General features: G+C 38.2%; 2 protein-coding genes across 4 annotated transcripts in view; one reads left to right on the top strand and one right to left on the bottom strand.

Annotated features, from left to right (window-relative positions):
• The first annotated feature begins 2799 nt into the window (after nucleotides 1-2799).
• On the top strand, nucleotides 2800-5320 carry LOC123953767 (zinc finger protein 322). The gene has a single exon (XM_046024096.1). The coding sequence runs from the start codon at nucleotides 3094-3096 to the stop codon at nucleotides 4300-4302; it is 1209 nt and encodes a 402-aa protein (XP_045880052.1). The 5' UTR covers nucleotides 2800-3093; the 3' UTR covers nucleotides 4303-5320.
• Nucleotides 5321-9094: 3774 nt separating this feature from the next.
• The window catches only part of METTL4 (methyltransferase 4, N6-adenosine), a 49849-nt gene continuing 42993 nt past the window's right edge, over nucleotides 9095-15950 (bottom strand). For all 3 annotated transcript variants that reach the window (XM_046026089.1, XM_046026087.1, XM_046026088.1), the window contains exon 10: nucleotides 9095-10223. In XM_046026089.1, coding sequence (XP_045882045.1) covers nucleotides 10078-10223 — 146 coding nt within the window. In that variant the 3' untranslated portion in view covers nucleotides 9095-10077. The remainder of the gene's footprint in view (nucleotides 10224-15950) is intronic.

Raw genomic sequence — 15950 nt, 5'->3', positions numbered from 1 at the left:
TCTGCCTGAAGTTCACTTGGCTAGATTGTGTAGGGATAAAATGTACAGGGGTACTTACAGAAGATGGATATACAGGGCTTTGACAAAATCTTGGGAGATTATGTTTATTATCTTGTTTGTGATTGTAGCTTCACGGGTATACACTTAAGTCAAAGTTCATTAAACTTTACATTGTTAAGTATGTGCAATTTATTTACACCAATTATACCTCAGTACAACTGTAAAATAATAAAAATAATCCTATAAGACAACTCTAGAAAAAAATGTCCAAATAACATTTTCTTTCAAAAGGTGGAAAATACAGAGATAGAAACTCCTGTTCTGGGGCACCTGGATGGCTCAGTGGGTTAAGCCGCTGCCTTCGGCTCAGGTCATGGTCTCAGGGTCCTGGGATCGAGCCCCGCATCGGGCTCTCTGCTCTGCGGGGAGCCTGCTTCCCCCTCTCTCTCTGCCTGCTGCTCTACTTGTGATATCTCTCTTTCTCTCTCTGTCAAATAAATAAATAAATAAATAAATAAAAAAGAAAAAAAAAAGAAACTTCTGTTCTAACAAACTGATAAAATAAATTGCATGTACTATTATCCTCTATATTTCTAGAGAAATATAAAATATTTTAATTTTTTACAATCTACAAAGAACAAAATGTTTTCTTTGTAATTCTTCTGAACTCACACATTTTAGCTGCCCACTGTTTAGTAACGTCATTATGGCTAGAAAATAAACCAAAATTTAATCAGGACTTGGTTTGCTCGCTGTTTCTCACATTGCTTAGTGATCTCTATGATCTGCTTCTCTACACTTCTGCATCACTTTCTGTCTATTCCACCACTTAATCTTTGTACACTGTGGTTTGTTATGCTGTAATGGTTTTTTATGCAAGCCTTAGCTACTGAACAGAATTCAAAGATACTTGGAAGCCAAGGGTTCATTCATTCATTCATTAATATGGGCAGTTCAGGTATGCTGGTAGGAGAAACATAAATAAAACGCTGTCCTCCTCTCAAAAGGTGTTCCGGAGGATAAAAAGTCTTTTTTTTTTTTTTTTCAGTGAGCCATCTAAAGAATTAACCACTTTTCTCTTTCCGTGATAAATGTGAGGGAAAACCTATCTGGATAATCCACACATGTGAAAAGCAGCTCTAAGAGCAAGAATAAAAGCCTTCTTTTAGGGGGAGGAAAAAGTGGATCATGAAGTTAAGACATATTGTCAGGAAGACTGTAAATAAAGAGAAATAAGCATATATATCAAGTAACTTCTAAGTACCAGGTCTAATGCTAGGCAACTTCATATACATTATTTCACTTCATCTTCATAATAATCTTACAAAGCCCAAAGATTAGCCTACTTATTCCTCAGAAAACAGGAAGGCATAGTTTAATTATTCAGTCACTCAGAAGATGAGTATCAAGACTCAAAATATAGATCCAGCTGATCCCACAGCCTAATTTTTTCCCAAGGGAGGAAGAATCATAAGCAACAGCACAGAGTCCTAAAGTCAAATAACAACAAACAGTCTAGTTTGACTAATAATCAGGATCTGTGTGGGCAATTTGGGGAGAAGCAGCTAAAAATCAGCTGGGTGCCTTATGTTTTTTCCTTAAACATACTGACCAAAAATGATTTAATACTGTTGAGTATAAGTGACCATTCATTTGCCCTAGTTGTCATCCAAAGTTATCCCATGGTTGTGTCGCAGTTATCTAGTAATCAGGCCAAAGCCCGATCAGAGAAAGTAAAGGAAAAAAATAGTTTCCTCATGTTCTCCATCCCTAGAAATCAATTTGTTTTTATGGTCCCAAGGTCTTGGACTGCTAATGAAAAAGACCAAGAAGTTCCCCTCGAGTTCACAGAAGTCCCAGAAGATTTAGGTTAACTCTTAGGAATATTTAAGGGAAAAGGCTGATTTTCGAGTTATCATGGTAATCTAGCTTGCTTTCAAGCTGGACTAGTCAATAGAACCATGAATTAAGACCATCTGCATAGTTCTGGACTGGTCCATACATCCAAACACTGCTAACAGATCACCATGGTACATAAAATAATTTGCACCTGCATTTACCTTATTTAATCTCTCCTTTCTTATTACTTGAATAGCCATCTTCAAATCCAAATCTGTATTTTTGCATAAGTTTCCTTAAAAATGTGAACTGAAAATGGCTAATTGAGGAACACAGAACTGCACGGTAAATATGCTAATAACTTATGTCAAAGGGTTTTACAGCCCAACTGATTCTGAGTGGTTCTGAATGGCATTGTGGCTATCAGTTCAATCAATATCACTAAAATCTTTAATGAAAACTATTGTGTTGGAGGCGGGGTTGCGCCGGCCGCTTCCCAGCCTGGCTGAAAGGGCTCGCGCAGCCGGCCTTGTCGACCCTTAAAGCGCTCACTGGGCGGCCTGGCCTCAGCTCCCCTCCCGAGCCGCGCAAAGGGAGAGCTCCTGGCTCTCGTCGGCCCCCCAGGTTTGCTTTCCTTTTTTTCCCGAAGGTGGGCCCTGAGGTCCACCGCCGCGAAGCCTGCGGCCGCCGGAAAATCCAAACCCGAGTGTCCCGAGACTAACCGGAAGTGCGGTCCCAGGCGGAGGGGCGGTGCCGGCGGCCGCCTGGGAAAGGGAAGAATTGAGTGTTATGAATTCTCACGGGCTTGAGACATTTTGAAGCCAAAAGGAAGACAGTCTTGAGTCTTCATTGTTACGAACTGGCTCTTCCTTGAGAAACCAAATTCTCCAGACCAGGACATCAAGGCCGCTTTCCTTCCAGTTAGCTTCTGGTTTTTGGATAACTCTTGGTCCAGAGACCCATGGTTCCTCAGTAATCGAGGTGTGTGTCCTGTGGGTACCCGCCGTTGCAGGCAACCCCTGAGAACTGGAGACTTGAGTCAACAAGGCAAACTTGGAGACCCAGCATCTTGGGTTGGAAATACCAAGTAAGGAATCAGCGCGTATGATGCTGGAAACGTTTAGAGATGAGCTGCTCCTGACTGAGAGGCCGACGACAGATGTATCTTTCAAGTTCTTACCAAGAAAACAACTATGAGGAGCACAATGGGTCAAGAAGACCAGTGGGAAACTCCCTAGGAGAGAGCCGTAGAAAATGTTCACTTCAGAAGAGAGAGAGAATCCGAGAACTCAGAAGAGGAAAATCTATCATGGATGCCCTCAGAAGGGTAGAAAGATTTTTATTCATGTGCATGAGATTACTCAAATAGATGATCAGATACACCAGTGCCTTGCGTGTGAGCAAAACTTCTGTGAGAACTTAGCTCTTATTATGTGTGAGAGATCCTACACTGGGGAGAAACCTTATAGATGTGATATGTGTGAGAAAACCTTCATCCAAAGCTCAGATCTTACTTCACACCAGAGGATCCACAATTACGAGAAACCTTATAAATGTAGCAAATGTGAGAAGAGCTTTTGGCACCACCTGGCCCTTTCGGGACACCAGAGAACACATGCAGGTAAAAAATTCTATACATGCGATATTTGTGGCAAGAATTTCGGTCAGAGCTCTGATCTGCTTGTCCACCAGCGGAGCCATACAGGCGAGAAACCGTATCTGTGTAGTGAGTGTGATAAATGCTTCAGTCGAAGCACAAACCTCATAAGGCACCGAAGAACTCACACAGGGGAGAAACCGTTTAAGTGTCTGGAGTGTGAAAAAGCTTTTAGTGGGAAATCAGATCTTATTAGCCACCAGAGAACTCATACTGGCGAAAGGCCCTACAAATGTAATAAGTGTGAGAAAAGTTACCGACACCGTTCAGCGTTCATTGTTCATAAAAGAGTTCATACTGGGGAGAAGCCCTATAAGTGTGGTGCCTGTGAGAAATGCTTTGGCCAGAAATCCGACCTTATCGTACACCAGAGAGTCCATACAGGTGAGAAGCCCTATAAATGTTTGGAATGTATGAGAAGTTTTACCCGGAGTGCCAACCTAATTAGGCATCAGGCAACTCACACTCACACTTTTAAATGCCTTGAATATGAGAAAAGTTTCAGCTGTAGCTCGGACCTCATTGTGCATCAGAGAATTCACATGGAAGAGAAACCACATCAGTGGTCTGCGTGCGAGAGCGGCTTCCTCCTGGGCATGGACTTTGTTGCCCAGCAGAAAATGAGAACGCAGACCGAGGAGCTGCATTACAAATACAGCGTGTGTGATAAAAGCTTCCACCAGAGCTCAGCCCTTCTTCAACATCAGACAATCCATATCGGTGAAAAACCGTATCTCTGTAATATGGGCGAGAAGGGGCTTGAGCTCAGTCCTCCCCATGCGTCAGAAGCCTCACAAATGTCTTGAACAGACAAGAAGTTAGAACACCCTAAGAAATGTACTTACAACATGTCAGAGGACCCAGTAAAGAGCTCTAGGCAAATATCGGACTTTCCTCGGAGCTCAGACTTCGGTGGGGACCAGGGAATACGGCTATGGGAAGTTGAGAAATGGTTTGCCCAGAGAGTGACCTTCACAGAACGCTTAGTCAGTCACTTTAGTGAGAAACCTTAACAGATGGCCTGAGGCTTGAGAAGAACCTTTAGTCCACGCTTGTATCTGATCACCCACCAGGGGATTCCTGCAGGTAAGAAACCTTACAAATGCAGTGAGTGTGGGAGAGCTTTCTAGCAGTGCTCAAGCCCTCCTCATCCCGAGAGAATTCACACCAGAGGACTTCTTCAGTGCCCTCAGTGTCAACAGCGCTTCAGTTTGCACGTCACACTGGACGTCAGAAAGCCCACAATGGGGAGAAACCCCAGCAAGTGTGTACAAAGCTTCTTACTATGACTTTCTTACTCTTCAGAGAAGCCATACTTGTGAAAACCTGTATATTTGTCTTGAATGTGGCAAAAACATGAGTTGGAGAGCCGCCTTGGGTTTGCACCAAAGAAACCCAGTCGGAGGAAAGACCTTACAAGGTCTCTGAGAAAAACTTCTGTCAATGATCAGCTCTCGTGGTACACCGGGGAACTCACTTTAGTGAAAAACCCCCTTGAGTCTGAAAAAAACCTTGCTAGAAACTCCTCCCTCATTGGGTCCCAAAGAACGTGCTCTGCGGAGAATTCTGCGCCAGTGAGAGCTCGAACTGTGGACTGTGTACATATAATAGGTAACAGTTGACCCATAGGGTAGAGGCGACTTTCAGTGGAGGCGGTGTGTAAACCGTTGTTCAGATACCCAGAAACTTGTTCTGGGAGGCGCGAGGGCAGGTCACAGTAGGCCTGATGGGTAACTCAGGTAAAGATGCTTTTCTTTTATCTGAACCACTTAATGATTGCTTTACTTTTCACTTTTTAAAATTTGGAAATCCAATAAAGAAAAGGACTGTAAAAAAAAAAAAAAAAAAAAAAGAAAACTATTGTGTTAATAACTTATCATATATTGATATCCTATATCTGTAGATAGATAGATAGATAGATAGATAATCATATGGTATCATATACTGAGAAAGATATGTTTGGATGATTATATAAGAACCATTCTAAATTTGCTTCAGGCTACCCAATGGATCCTCTCATTAATAGCTAATGAGCCTATTAGTAAGATCTCAAATTCATTAACAAACATTATACAACATAAAGTGCCTTAATTTAGGAATCAGAATTCAAGTCCTGGTTATCACTTATTAACTATGACAGTTAGCCTCTATGAACTTGTTCTCACCTTATAACTACAACTTCATAAAACTGCTTTGAGGGTAAAGTGACATAATTGAAGTAAAAGCACTCTGATAACCAGAGAACTATGCCAACAGTGCTGTGGTGCTTCCCAGGGTGAGGTAGGCCAGTGGTGATATGAGTCAAATGAGGTTAACTGATGAGCATCTTCAGGGAAGGGAAGGCCCTTTAATGTGACTATAATCTTCCTCTGAATCACTATCAGCAGAAAACCAAAGTCTCACTGAAGCTGAAATATAAAAATTCACCTAAGATATGTCTCTCAGGTACCAAACCTGAAAAGGTGAATTTGGTGTTCTAATAAGAAAGAGTTTGAGTCATAGAACTTGGAGGACTAGAATAGGACAAGGTAAATACAGCCTACAGCAAGGAGAGAGCAAGGTAGCAATTGAGGCAAGGCCCAGACCTGAGTCATGGACTAATCTCTCTGTCCTCCTTCAAGAAGACAACCAGCCCACAGTGACACTGGCTTTTTTGAGGGAGCTCAAATGTTGACATCCAAAAAGAAAACCTATTCTCACTTTCAGACCATCCAAAGAAAAAGGCCTTATTTACTTGGTAGGTATCTTATCAACAAGAAAATCGCTTTGATGGCTGTCTCAGTCAGTTCCAGGCTACTATAAAAAATTACCATCGACATTTATTCTTTGGGGCCTTATTTACTTGGTAGGTATCTTATCAACAAGAAAATCCCTTTGAAGGCTGTCTCAGTCAGTCCCAGGCTACTATAAAAATTACCATCGGGGCGCCTGGGTGGCTCAGTGGGTTAAGCCGCTGCCTTCAGCTCAGGTCATGATCTCAGGGTCCTGGGATCGAGTCCCACATCGGGCTCTCTGCTCAGCAGTGAGCCTGCTTCCCTCTCTCTCTCTCTGCCTGCCTCTCTGTCTACTTGTGATCTCTCTGTCAAATAAAAAAAAAAAAATTTAAAAAAATTACCATCAACATTTATTCTTTGGGGTTCAGGAGGTTCAAAGTTCAAGATCAGGTGTCAGCATGGTCAGGTTCCCTGTAAGCCATCTTCCTGGTTATGTCCTCACCTGACCTTTTGTTGGTGCTTGCATCCAGAGACTGAGATCCCATGTTTCTTTTTATAAGGCTAATTAATCCTATTATGAGGGCCCCACACTGACAACCTAATCTGACCCTAATTGCCTCCCAAAGGCCCCACCCCTAAATATTATCACATTGAGGGTTAGAGTTTCAGCATGTGAATTTTGGGAGGGTACAAACGTTCAGTCCATAGCTCGTGCACATAAAAATCAAGGTCCTGCAAGTGTAACAGATCTATTTTGAACCAAAATTAAAGTCTCTGAATATAGAAGAAATATGAGAAAGGCCACCAATTAACCACCTACGGAAGTCATCAAAGAAAAATGTACAGTAACTATGAAGTTCAGAGACACGAGCAGAAGCCCAAAAGCTACATGGGGCCTTTGTTTTCCAATTACTTGTTTCTAGGCAAGACCACAATGGAAATGATGGATTTCAAAGCTTCCTCATGTATGAAACCAGATGCAAGCTAGGAAATCTGATCTCAAGAAAATATGGTGTTCAGACAGAAAAAGTCCATGGACAGTATTCAGGTGAATGCCCTGAACTGGAATACAGATTGTGAAAGAAAAGCTTTTTGACCTGAAACTAAAAAATATGTGAAGAGTTCATACACGGATTGCTTAAAATATTCCAAATACAGTTCTAAGTGCCTTACATGTGTTAACTCATTTAATCCTCATAACAACTTAAGTAATAAGTATTATTATTTCTCATTTCTGAGAAAGGACCAAGTTAAAGAGCATCTGCTCCCAAAAGAGTAGTAACATGCTCTGTGATTTTACTCTAATGGACCCTGAACAGGAAGGTGAAAGAATGTCAAAAGAAAGGCCATGAATTCTAAGGATACAATCTTCTGAGGCAAGATTCCCTAAAGTTTCTTGAGTGTGGTATCCACTGTTAACTGTGTGTGGGTGAAATGGCTTTTTGTGTGGCTGCTCAGGATGCCAACTGTGATTGCATGGTCTCCAGGTAAGTCCAAATCAAACAAAATTCTAGGGCTCAGAAGTCAGGGAGCTATGCATTCTAAACCTAGTTCTAATACTTACTAAGGTTTTAGGACAAAATAGTCTTCTTGGCCTCAGTTTTCTCGACTATTAAATGGAAATAATATCTCTCAGGACTGTACAAGGATTAAATGCAATAAAATGTAAAAAGCATAGCAAAGAGTAACACACACTATTGAACAAACATTAGCTCTATCCCTTTGGCTAAGCATTTCTAAGAGTCCTAAAAGACTTTCAGCCTGTAAAAAGAATATGACAGAAAATAAAATCCTTACAGGTTTTAAGAGCAATATAAAAATCTCTGAATGATGGCTGGATAGCTCAGTCATTTAAGCCTCTGCCTTCTGCTCAGGTCATGATCCCAGGGTCCTGGTATCCAGCTCCGCATCGGGCTCCCTGCTCAGCGGAAAGCCTGCTTCTCCCTCTCCCACTCCTCCTGTTTATGTTCCCTCTCTCGCTGTCTCTTTCTCTCTCTCTGTGTCAAATAAATAAAATCTTTTTTTAAAAAATCTCTGAATGAAGATATCTTAAAACATTAAACAAATAATAAAGTTCACTAGGTCAGTTGGCTCTGGTAATGAAGTCAAAGTTCAATGCTCTTACACTGGCCTTTCTGTTCTCACAAGGTATATGATTGTTCCATTTTCCAGAACCATCCTTTGTTCAAAAAAAAGCTGAATAATTAGTCATTACAAACAAGGCCCACAGGTTGTATAATTTAGGAACAGAGCTAAGATTACAACTTAAACTAAAAAAAAACATAAAAACAACAACAACAACAAAAAAAAAACCCTCTGTGTCTTGAATACCACATTCAGTGAATAAAAATCCTCTCTCTTTTTCCCTCAAGTATCAGTATTTGTGGTGCAAAAATAAAAATCCAAAACCATGGTGAGGATAAAATGTTTCCATAAATTATATGAAATCTATAAATACTACAAGAGGCTGAAAAGAGTTTCAAATGAGGTTGTGAGATGTTTGCTTCATATTTAGTACCTTTTTTTCATTTCAGTAACAAGTTAGAATATCCCTATAAATATAAAGTTAAGCCTATAATACTATATTCACATGCTCAAAGAATGAATAAACATGAAAAATAACATCTTTCATTAGCAAAATCAGTAAACATATTGGCAACCCTGTCAAATAACCATTTCAATCTAACATTTTATTTAGCAGATAACTATTTGTAGAAAAGCTGTAAATTATATACTTATGTCAAAATGTTAAGTGAAAGAAGCCAGAGACAATAAGTTACATATTCTATGATTGTTTATTATAAAATTCTAAAAAAGCAAAACTAATGATAGAAAACAAATCATTCTTCACCAAAGGCCAGGGGTGGGAGGAAGAGACTATAATTGGACACATGAGTTTTGAAGGTGAAGAAAATGTTTTGTATCATGAACATGGTGGTAGACAGACAACCATACATGTCTTCTAAACTCACTGAACCCTATAGTAAAAATTGGAGAAGTTTATGTGAAATTGTATCTCAATTTTAAAAAAACTTATACATAATAAATCAGCACGCTTTTCAAATTTCAGTAAAAAATATTTTATTTAGTAAAAAATATTTATGGAAAATCTGTAAATAATATAAATATCTTTTAAATGATAAGCAGTGTTATCTTCTGGCATTAATTCTTCTAAAAAAAGCAAGCAAAACTAAGAAGTACTTTAAGAGTGATCTTGTGATGAGGTACTTGGCAGGTCTCTCAATATTTTTCCAGAATGTAACAGTATACCAGAAGTCAGAAATTTGGGTTGCACAGAGGCCAAGTAGACAACACAAGCGAGTGGCATGGAGCAAGTGTTACTGTGGTAAACTAGAGCCCATGTCCCTTCCCAAGTGAGCTGCTACCACTGGGTACTACTGACTGATGCCTAGAAAGAATACAGACTGCAGTGCAGCCAGAGCTTCTGATGTTTAAAGTAAAGCAAAAAATCTACACTTGATGTGAAATTTCCCAATTTTTTGGAATGATGGTTCAAATTTCTTTTACAACACCATATGAGCCAAATAAAACATCTATAGGCAGAACTATGACCTCTGGTCCACAGTGCATGCTTTCCGAACTTTTTCAATAACAAAGTCTTGTCATTTTTCTAACTGCTTACCTCTTTATTTGCAGTGAACCTGGAATAATGGGGAATAATGGTGCGACTGAAGTAAATTCATCTCAAAATTACATAAAGACTAGTCACTTCTGGTTTTCTGCCCAGAAACCAAGCCCTATTTACATTTCTAAGCAAACTGTTTGGTAAGAAAACGAAATATCCATTAGAATGAGGGAAAAAGGGGTAAGGAAAAACTGAAGAAAATCACAACTTTAAGATCATAGTCAACTTCTAGACTGCAGAGCAACAAAATAATCCATGTGTTGAAATTTGAGAACTTCATTGCCCCAACTAGTCCAACCTGGCTGTAAATTTCGAGCAAACAATTCCAAACATTCCCCATCTGGCTTGACATAGTCTTTTAGAACCTCTGTCCAAAAAAGAGAAAGAAACACAAAAATTATTATTAAGAAAGGGATCAATTTCCTTTTAGCATTTTAAAGCAGAAAAGCAAGAAGATTTCCTTAAAAAAAAGTGGGGGGACAGCTAATTTCAAAGATTTCATCATAGGCTTTACTATTTATAGTCAGAAATCATTTGAAATAAGCACTCCTTCGACTGGAAACACAGTATCAGAAATTTCAGGAGTCCTGATTTATCAGTTTTCACTTGTGGATGAGAAATAAGAATTTCAACACCCTCACAGGTGATTTTTCAGTTTTCCAATACTGCTGACACATCTGCTGAATACTAACTTTATTTTTTAATAAATGTAATCTGTGCGTGAAAAAGAAGTATATAGGAACAACAAAAAATAACCCACTTTAAAAAACTGAGATAAAATATAATGTTATGCAAGCAATATATTTGTGAAAGAGCAGTAAGTGAAGAACTGGATACCGATAAAAATATTGAAAACATATAACTAACAAAATACTTTCGTAGCTATAACTTGGTAGCACATTCCATCATTCCCAAATTATAGATCCTTTTTACCTAAAATTTCACCATATATTTCCACAAATAAGTAGTCCTTATGCAAAGTATTAATAACTACTAAAAATTGTATTTTTTATCAGGAAAAAGGTACCTCAAACATATGCTGATTAAATGCTATGATACACAGTAACAGAAAATACCATAGAAGCTTTTTTTTAAAGCACATGTTCATTTGGATTGCAAATACTTAAAACAATTTAACTTTGATTGTTGCTGGTTAGCTACATTAACCATTACATGAAGTGGGCATGAAAATAACAATTTAGGGGTGAAGAGTCCTAGAAGAGCATATTTTTATTTTTTTTCTTATTTTTTATAAACATATAATGTATTTTTATCCCCAGGGGTACAAGTCTGTAAATCGCCAGGTTTACACACTTCACAGCACTCACCATAGCACATACCCTCCCCAATGTCCATAACCCCCCCCAACACCACCTCCCCTGAGCAACCCCCAGTTTGTTTTGTGCGATTAAGAGTCACTTATGGTTTGTCTCCCTCCCAATCCCATCTTGTTCCATTTATTCTTCTCCTATCCCCCCAACCCCCGATGTTGCATCTCCACGTCCTCATATCAGGGAGATCATATGATAGTTGTCTTTCTCCGATTGACTTATTTCACTAAGCATGATACCCTCTAGTTCCATCCACGTCGTTGCAAATGGCAAGATTTCATTTCTTTTGATGACTGCATAGTATTCCATTGTGTATATATACCACTTCTTCTTTATCCATTCATCTGTTGATGGACATCTAGATTCTTTCCATAGTTTGGCTATTGTAGACATTGCTGCTATAAACATTCGGGTGCACATGCCCCATCGGATCACTACGTTTGTATCTTTAGGGTATTTTAAATACGCAGTAGTGCAATTGCTGGGTCATAGGGTAGTTCTATTTTCAACATTTTGAGGAACCTCCATGCTGTTTTCCAGAGTGGTTGCACCAGCTTGCATTCCCACCAACAGTGTAGGAGGGTTCCCCTTTCTCCGCATCCTCGCCAGCATCTGTCATTTCCTGACTTGTTAATTTTAGCCATTCTGACTGGTGTGAGGTGATGATATCTCATTGTGGTTTTGATTTGTATTTCCCTGATGCCAAGTGATGTGGAGCACTTTTTCATGTGTCTGTTGGCCATCTGGATGTCTTCTTTGCAGAAATGTCTGTTCATATCTACTCTGCCCATTTCTTTTTTTTTTTTTAATTTTATTTTTTTATTTATTTTTTCAGCGTAACAGTATTCATTCTTTTTGCACAACACCCAGTGCTCCATGAAAAACGTGCCCTCCTTTTTTTTTTTTTAAGATTTTATTTATTTATTTGACAGACAGAGATCACAAGTAGTCCTCTGCCCATTTCTTGATTGGATTGTTTGTTCTTTGGGTGTTGAGTTTACTAAGTTCCTTATAGATTTTGGATACTAGCCCTTTATCTGCTATGTCGTTTGCAAATATCTTCTCCCATTCTGTCAGTTGTCTTTTGGTTTTTTTAACTGTTTCCTTTACTGTGCAAAAGCTTTTGATCTTGAAGAAATCCCAATAGTTCATTTTTGCCCTTGCTTCCCTTGCCTTTGCCGATGTTCCTAGGAAGATGTTGCTGCGGCTGAGGTCAAAGAGGTTGCTGCCTGTGTTCTCCTCAAGGATTTGGATGGATTCCTTTCTCACATTGAGGTCCTTCATCCATTTTGAGTCTATTTTTTTTTTTTTTAAAGATTTATTTATTTGACAGATAGAGATCACAAGTAGGCAGAGAGGCAGGCAGAGAGAGAGGAGGAAGCAGGCTCCCAGCCAAGCAGAGAGCCCGATGCGGGGCTCGATCCCAGGACCCTGGGATCATGACCTGAGCTGAAGGCAGAGGCTTTAACCCGCTGAGCCACCCAGGCGCCCCTTGAGTCTATTTTCGTGTGTGGTTTAAGGAAGTGGTCCAATTTCATTTTTCTGCATGTGGCTGTCCAATTTTCCCAGCACCATTTATTGAAGAGGCTGTCTTTTTTCCATTGGACATTCTTTCCTGCTTTGTCGAAGATTAGTTGACCATAGAGTTGAGGGTCTATTTCTGGGCTCTCTATTCTGTTGCATTGATCTATGTGTCTGTTTTTGTGCCAGTACCATGCTGTCTTGATGATGACAGCTTTGTAATAGAGCTTGAAGTCCGGAATTGTGATGCCACCAACTTTGGCTTTCTTTTTCAATATTCCTTTGGCTATTCGAGGTCTTTTCTGGTTCCATATAAATTTGAGGATTATTTGTTCCATTTCTTTGAAAAAAATGGATGGTATTTTGATAGGGATTGCATTAAATGTGTAGATTGCTTTAGGTAGCATGGACATTTTCACAATATTTATTCTTCCAATCCAGGAGCATGGAACATTTTTCCATTTCTTTGTGTCTTCCTCAATTTCTTTCATGAGTACTTTATAGTTTTCTGCATATAGATTCTTAGCCTCTTTGGTTAGGTTTATTCCTAGGTATCTTATAGTTTTGGGTGCAATTATAAAGGGATTGACTCCTTAATTTCTCTTTCTTCTGTCTTGTTGTTGGTGTACAGAAATGCAACTGATTTCTGTGCATTGATTTTATATCCTGACACTTTACTGAATTCCTGTACAAGTTCTAGTAGTTTCTTTTGGGTTTTCCACATATAGTATCATATCATCTGCGAAGAGTGATAGTTTGACTTCTTCTTTGCCGATCTGGATGTCTTTAATTTCCTTTTGTTGTCTGATTGCTGAGGCTAGGACTTCTAGTACTATGTTGAATAGCAGTGGTGATAATGGACATCCCTGCCGTGTTCCTGACCTTAACGGAAAAGCTTTCAGTTTTTCTCCATAGAAGAGCATTTTTTAAAGGTAGTTCTTAATTACCATACAAGATTGAGCTTGGAAGAAATTTATCAAATTCCCTTTAGGAACAGTAAGTATTCCTTAGGAGTACTTGACATAGATAAAGTTTAAAAGAAAAAGTATATAAAATTTTATGTTCATAATGTTCTCCAATCACTCTCACAGCAAAATAACTGTTTATAAAAATATTGGTCCTGTTTATCAAAAATCAAAGAATTTAAGGTATTCATTGTCTATAATCCAACTGCAGTCAAATTTAGGCTTCAATAGCTTTTAGGAGATGCTAACGTGAGAGTTCTAGACCTTTCATAAGTGTATAATTAAAAATTATTAAACCTGAAAGAGAAAGATTTCCCCAGAGCCTTAGAGGACAAAAAACTTATATCACTTTTCCATTTTTTCTCCATGAATTCAATGCCTTACCAACCTCAATACACTTTTAATATGGTCTAAGGTTATACTGAAGCAAGGTTTTGTTTGTTTGCCTGTTTGTTCAGTGTTTTGGTACAATACATTAGCAACTCTATTCTGGAACCATAATCTGGAGTCTAAAGGGGCAGGAGTCAGCCAGTCAAAAATGTTTACTATTCTGAACATCCACTATAATCAGTGCTATAGAACTTAACAAAGGAAACAGATACCCATGTTTCCTAAGAGTACATAATCTAGTAGAAAAAGATGGCCAGGCACTTCGGAGTTGACAACTATCGTACATAAAACCGAAACCCATTTACTACCTCCTACTTTCTACATGTAACTCATTTCTGCATGTTTTTTTTTCCTTTCTGTTTGAGAAAAATAGAAAGTAAAGGAGTAATATTTTTAAAATGTTAACTACATTTCGAAACAAAAGAAATAAAAGTAAATGAATGGAAATGTCTTACTCTTACTAATTTTAAGTATCAGTTTAAAAGTAAACTCAAGATCTTAAAAGTTCTAATCACAAAGAAAAAATTTTGTAGCTACGTGTGGTAATAAATGTTATCTATACATATTGTGATTGGTGATCATTTCTCTCTATATATACTATCAAATCATTATGTTGTACACCTGAAACTAAAATAATGGTATATATCAATTATACCTCAATTTTTAAAAAGTAAATTCAAATGTATAAAGTATGAATATGACATACACATATACTTAAATAATTATATAACATCTGACATTAGCAAAACACACTTCTAATCAAAGAACAGGAAATAATGCACACATAGCCAGTCATTCCCCTTTTGCTCTGGAAACAAAGGGCAGGGCTAGGGGAGAAGGGGTTCAAAACAGTGCACAGAATCTCATCAAACTGTTTCAATCTTCAGATAGAAACTGTTAGTGAGTAAAGTAGTAAAAGGAGTGGAAATGCCTCTAAAGTAAAATATAAAAAAACAATTTTGATCCAAATACTTTTAAATCTTTAAACTTTATATACATTTATAATGTTAGATTACAAGGCATAGCTATTGATGGTTTATCTTTTAATCTGTGGCAGTAAACTTCAAAATTTAAAAACAGAGTACGGGGCGCCTGGGTGGCTCAGTGGTTTAAGCCGCTGCCTTCGGCTCAGGTCATGATCTCAGGGTCCTGGGATCGAGTCCCACGTCGGGCTCTCTGCACTGAAGGGAGCCTGCTTCCCTCTCACTCTCTCTGCCTGCCTCTCTGCCTACTTGTGATCTCTCTCTGTCAAAATTAATAAATAAAATCTAAAAAAAAAAAAAAAAAAAAAAACAGAGTAAATGCAGCAATAAATCAAAATTTTAAAAAAAATTTTGGTGCTTCTAGGAGCAAGAGAGAACATTTCATTTTATCAATTTGCATAAAACAGCTTAAGAACATTTACATGTAAAAGTTCTAAGCATTACATATAGAACATGTACTATCCCAAATCCTGAGAATTATGATTTCAGAGTAAAATACAATGCAGAAATTATTTTCTGATGGCTTTAATTTCTATAGCTCTACATCTAAAAATACATCAACTTGCTACACAGTAACATAAATTCAAAAATATAGGATTACAAATACTTCCTGTCTACCACTACCTAACCAAAACATAAGGATTATATGTCAAGTAATGTGGATTTTCCCCCCAAAAACCTAATTCTTCTTTTCAAAGGGTCTAAATCCTTTGAAAAAAAAAAAAAGTGTTTTTGCTGTCCTCTACTGGGACTATGGCAGAACTGCACTTCATAGATACGGGATGTTAAAACTAATTTTTTTTAGGATTAATAAAAGACGCACTTTTACCTACTATTTTAAAACCCTGTTTCTTAGATTAATCTTTAAACATAATTTTATCCTATTTTAAAAGAATTGATAAGC

The sequence above is a fragment of the Meles meles genome, chromosome 12 (genome assembly GCF_922984935.1).
Source record: "Meles meles chromosome 12, mMelMel3.1 paternal haplotype, whole genome shotgun sequence".
NCBI classification, from domain to species: Eukaryota; Metazoa; Chordata; class Mammalia; order Carnivora; family Mustelidae; genus Meles; species Meles meles.
Note: the sequence above shows the minus strand (reverse complement) of the source record. Positions and strands in the feature narration are given on the sequence as shown.

What these genes read in the sequence shown, in the direction of transcription:
- LOC123953767 (XM_046024096.1), top strand. Translation starts at nt 3,094, where the DNA reads ATGTTCACTTCAGAAGAGAGAGAGAATCCGAGAACTCAGAAGAGGAAA.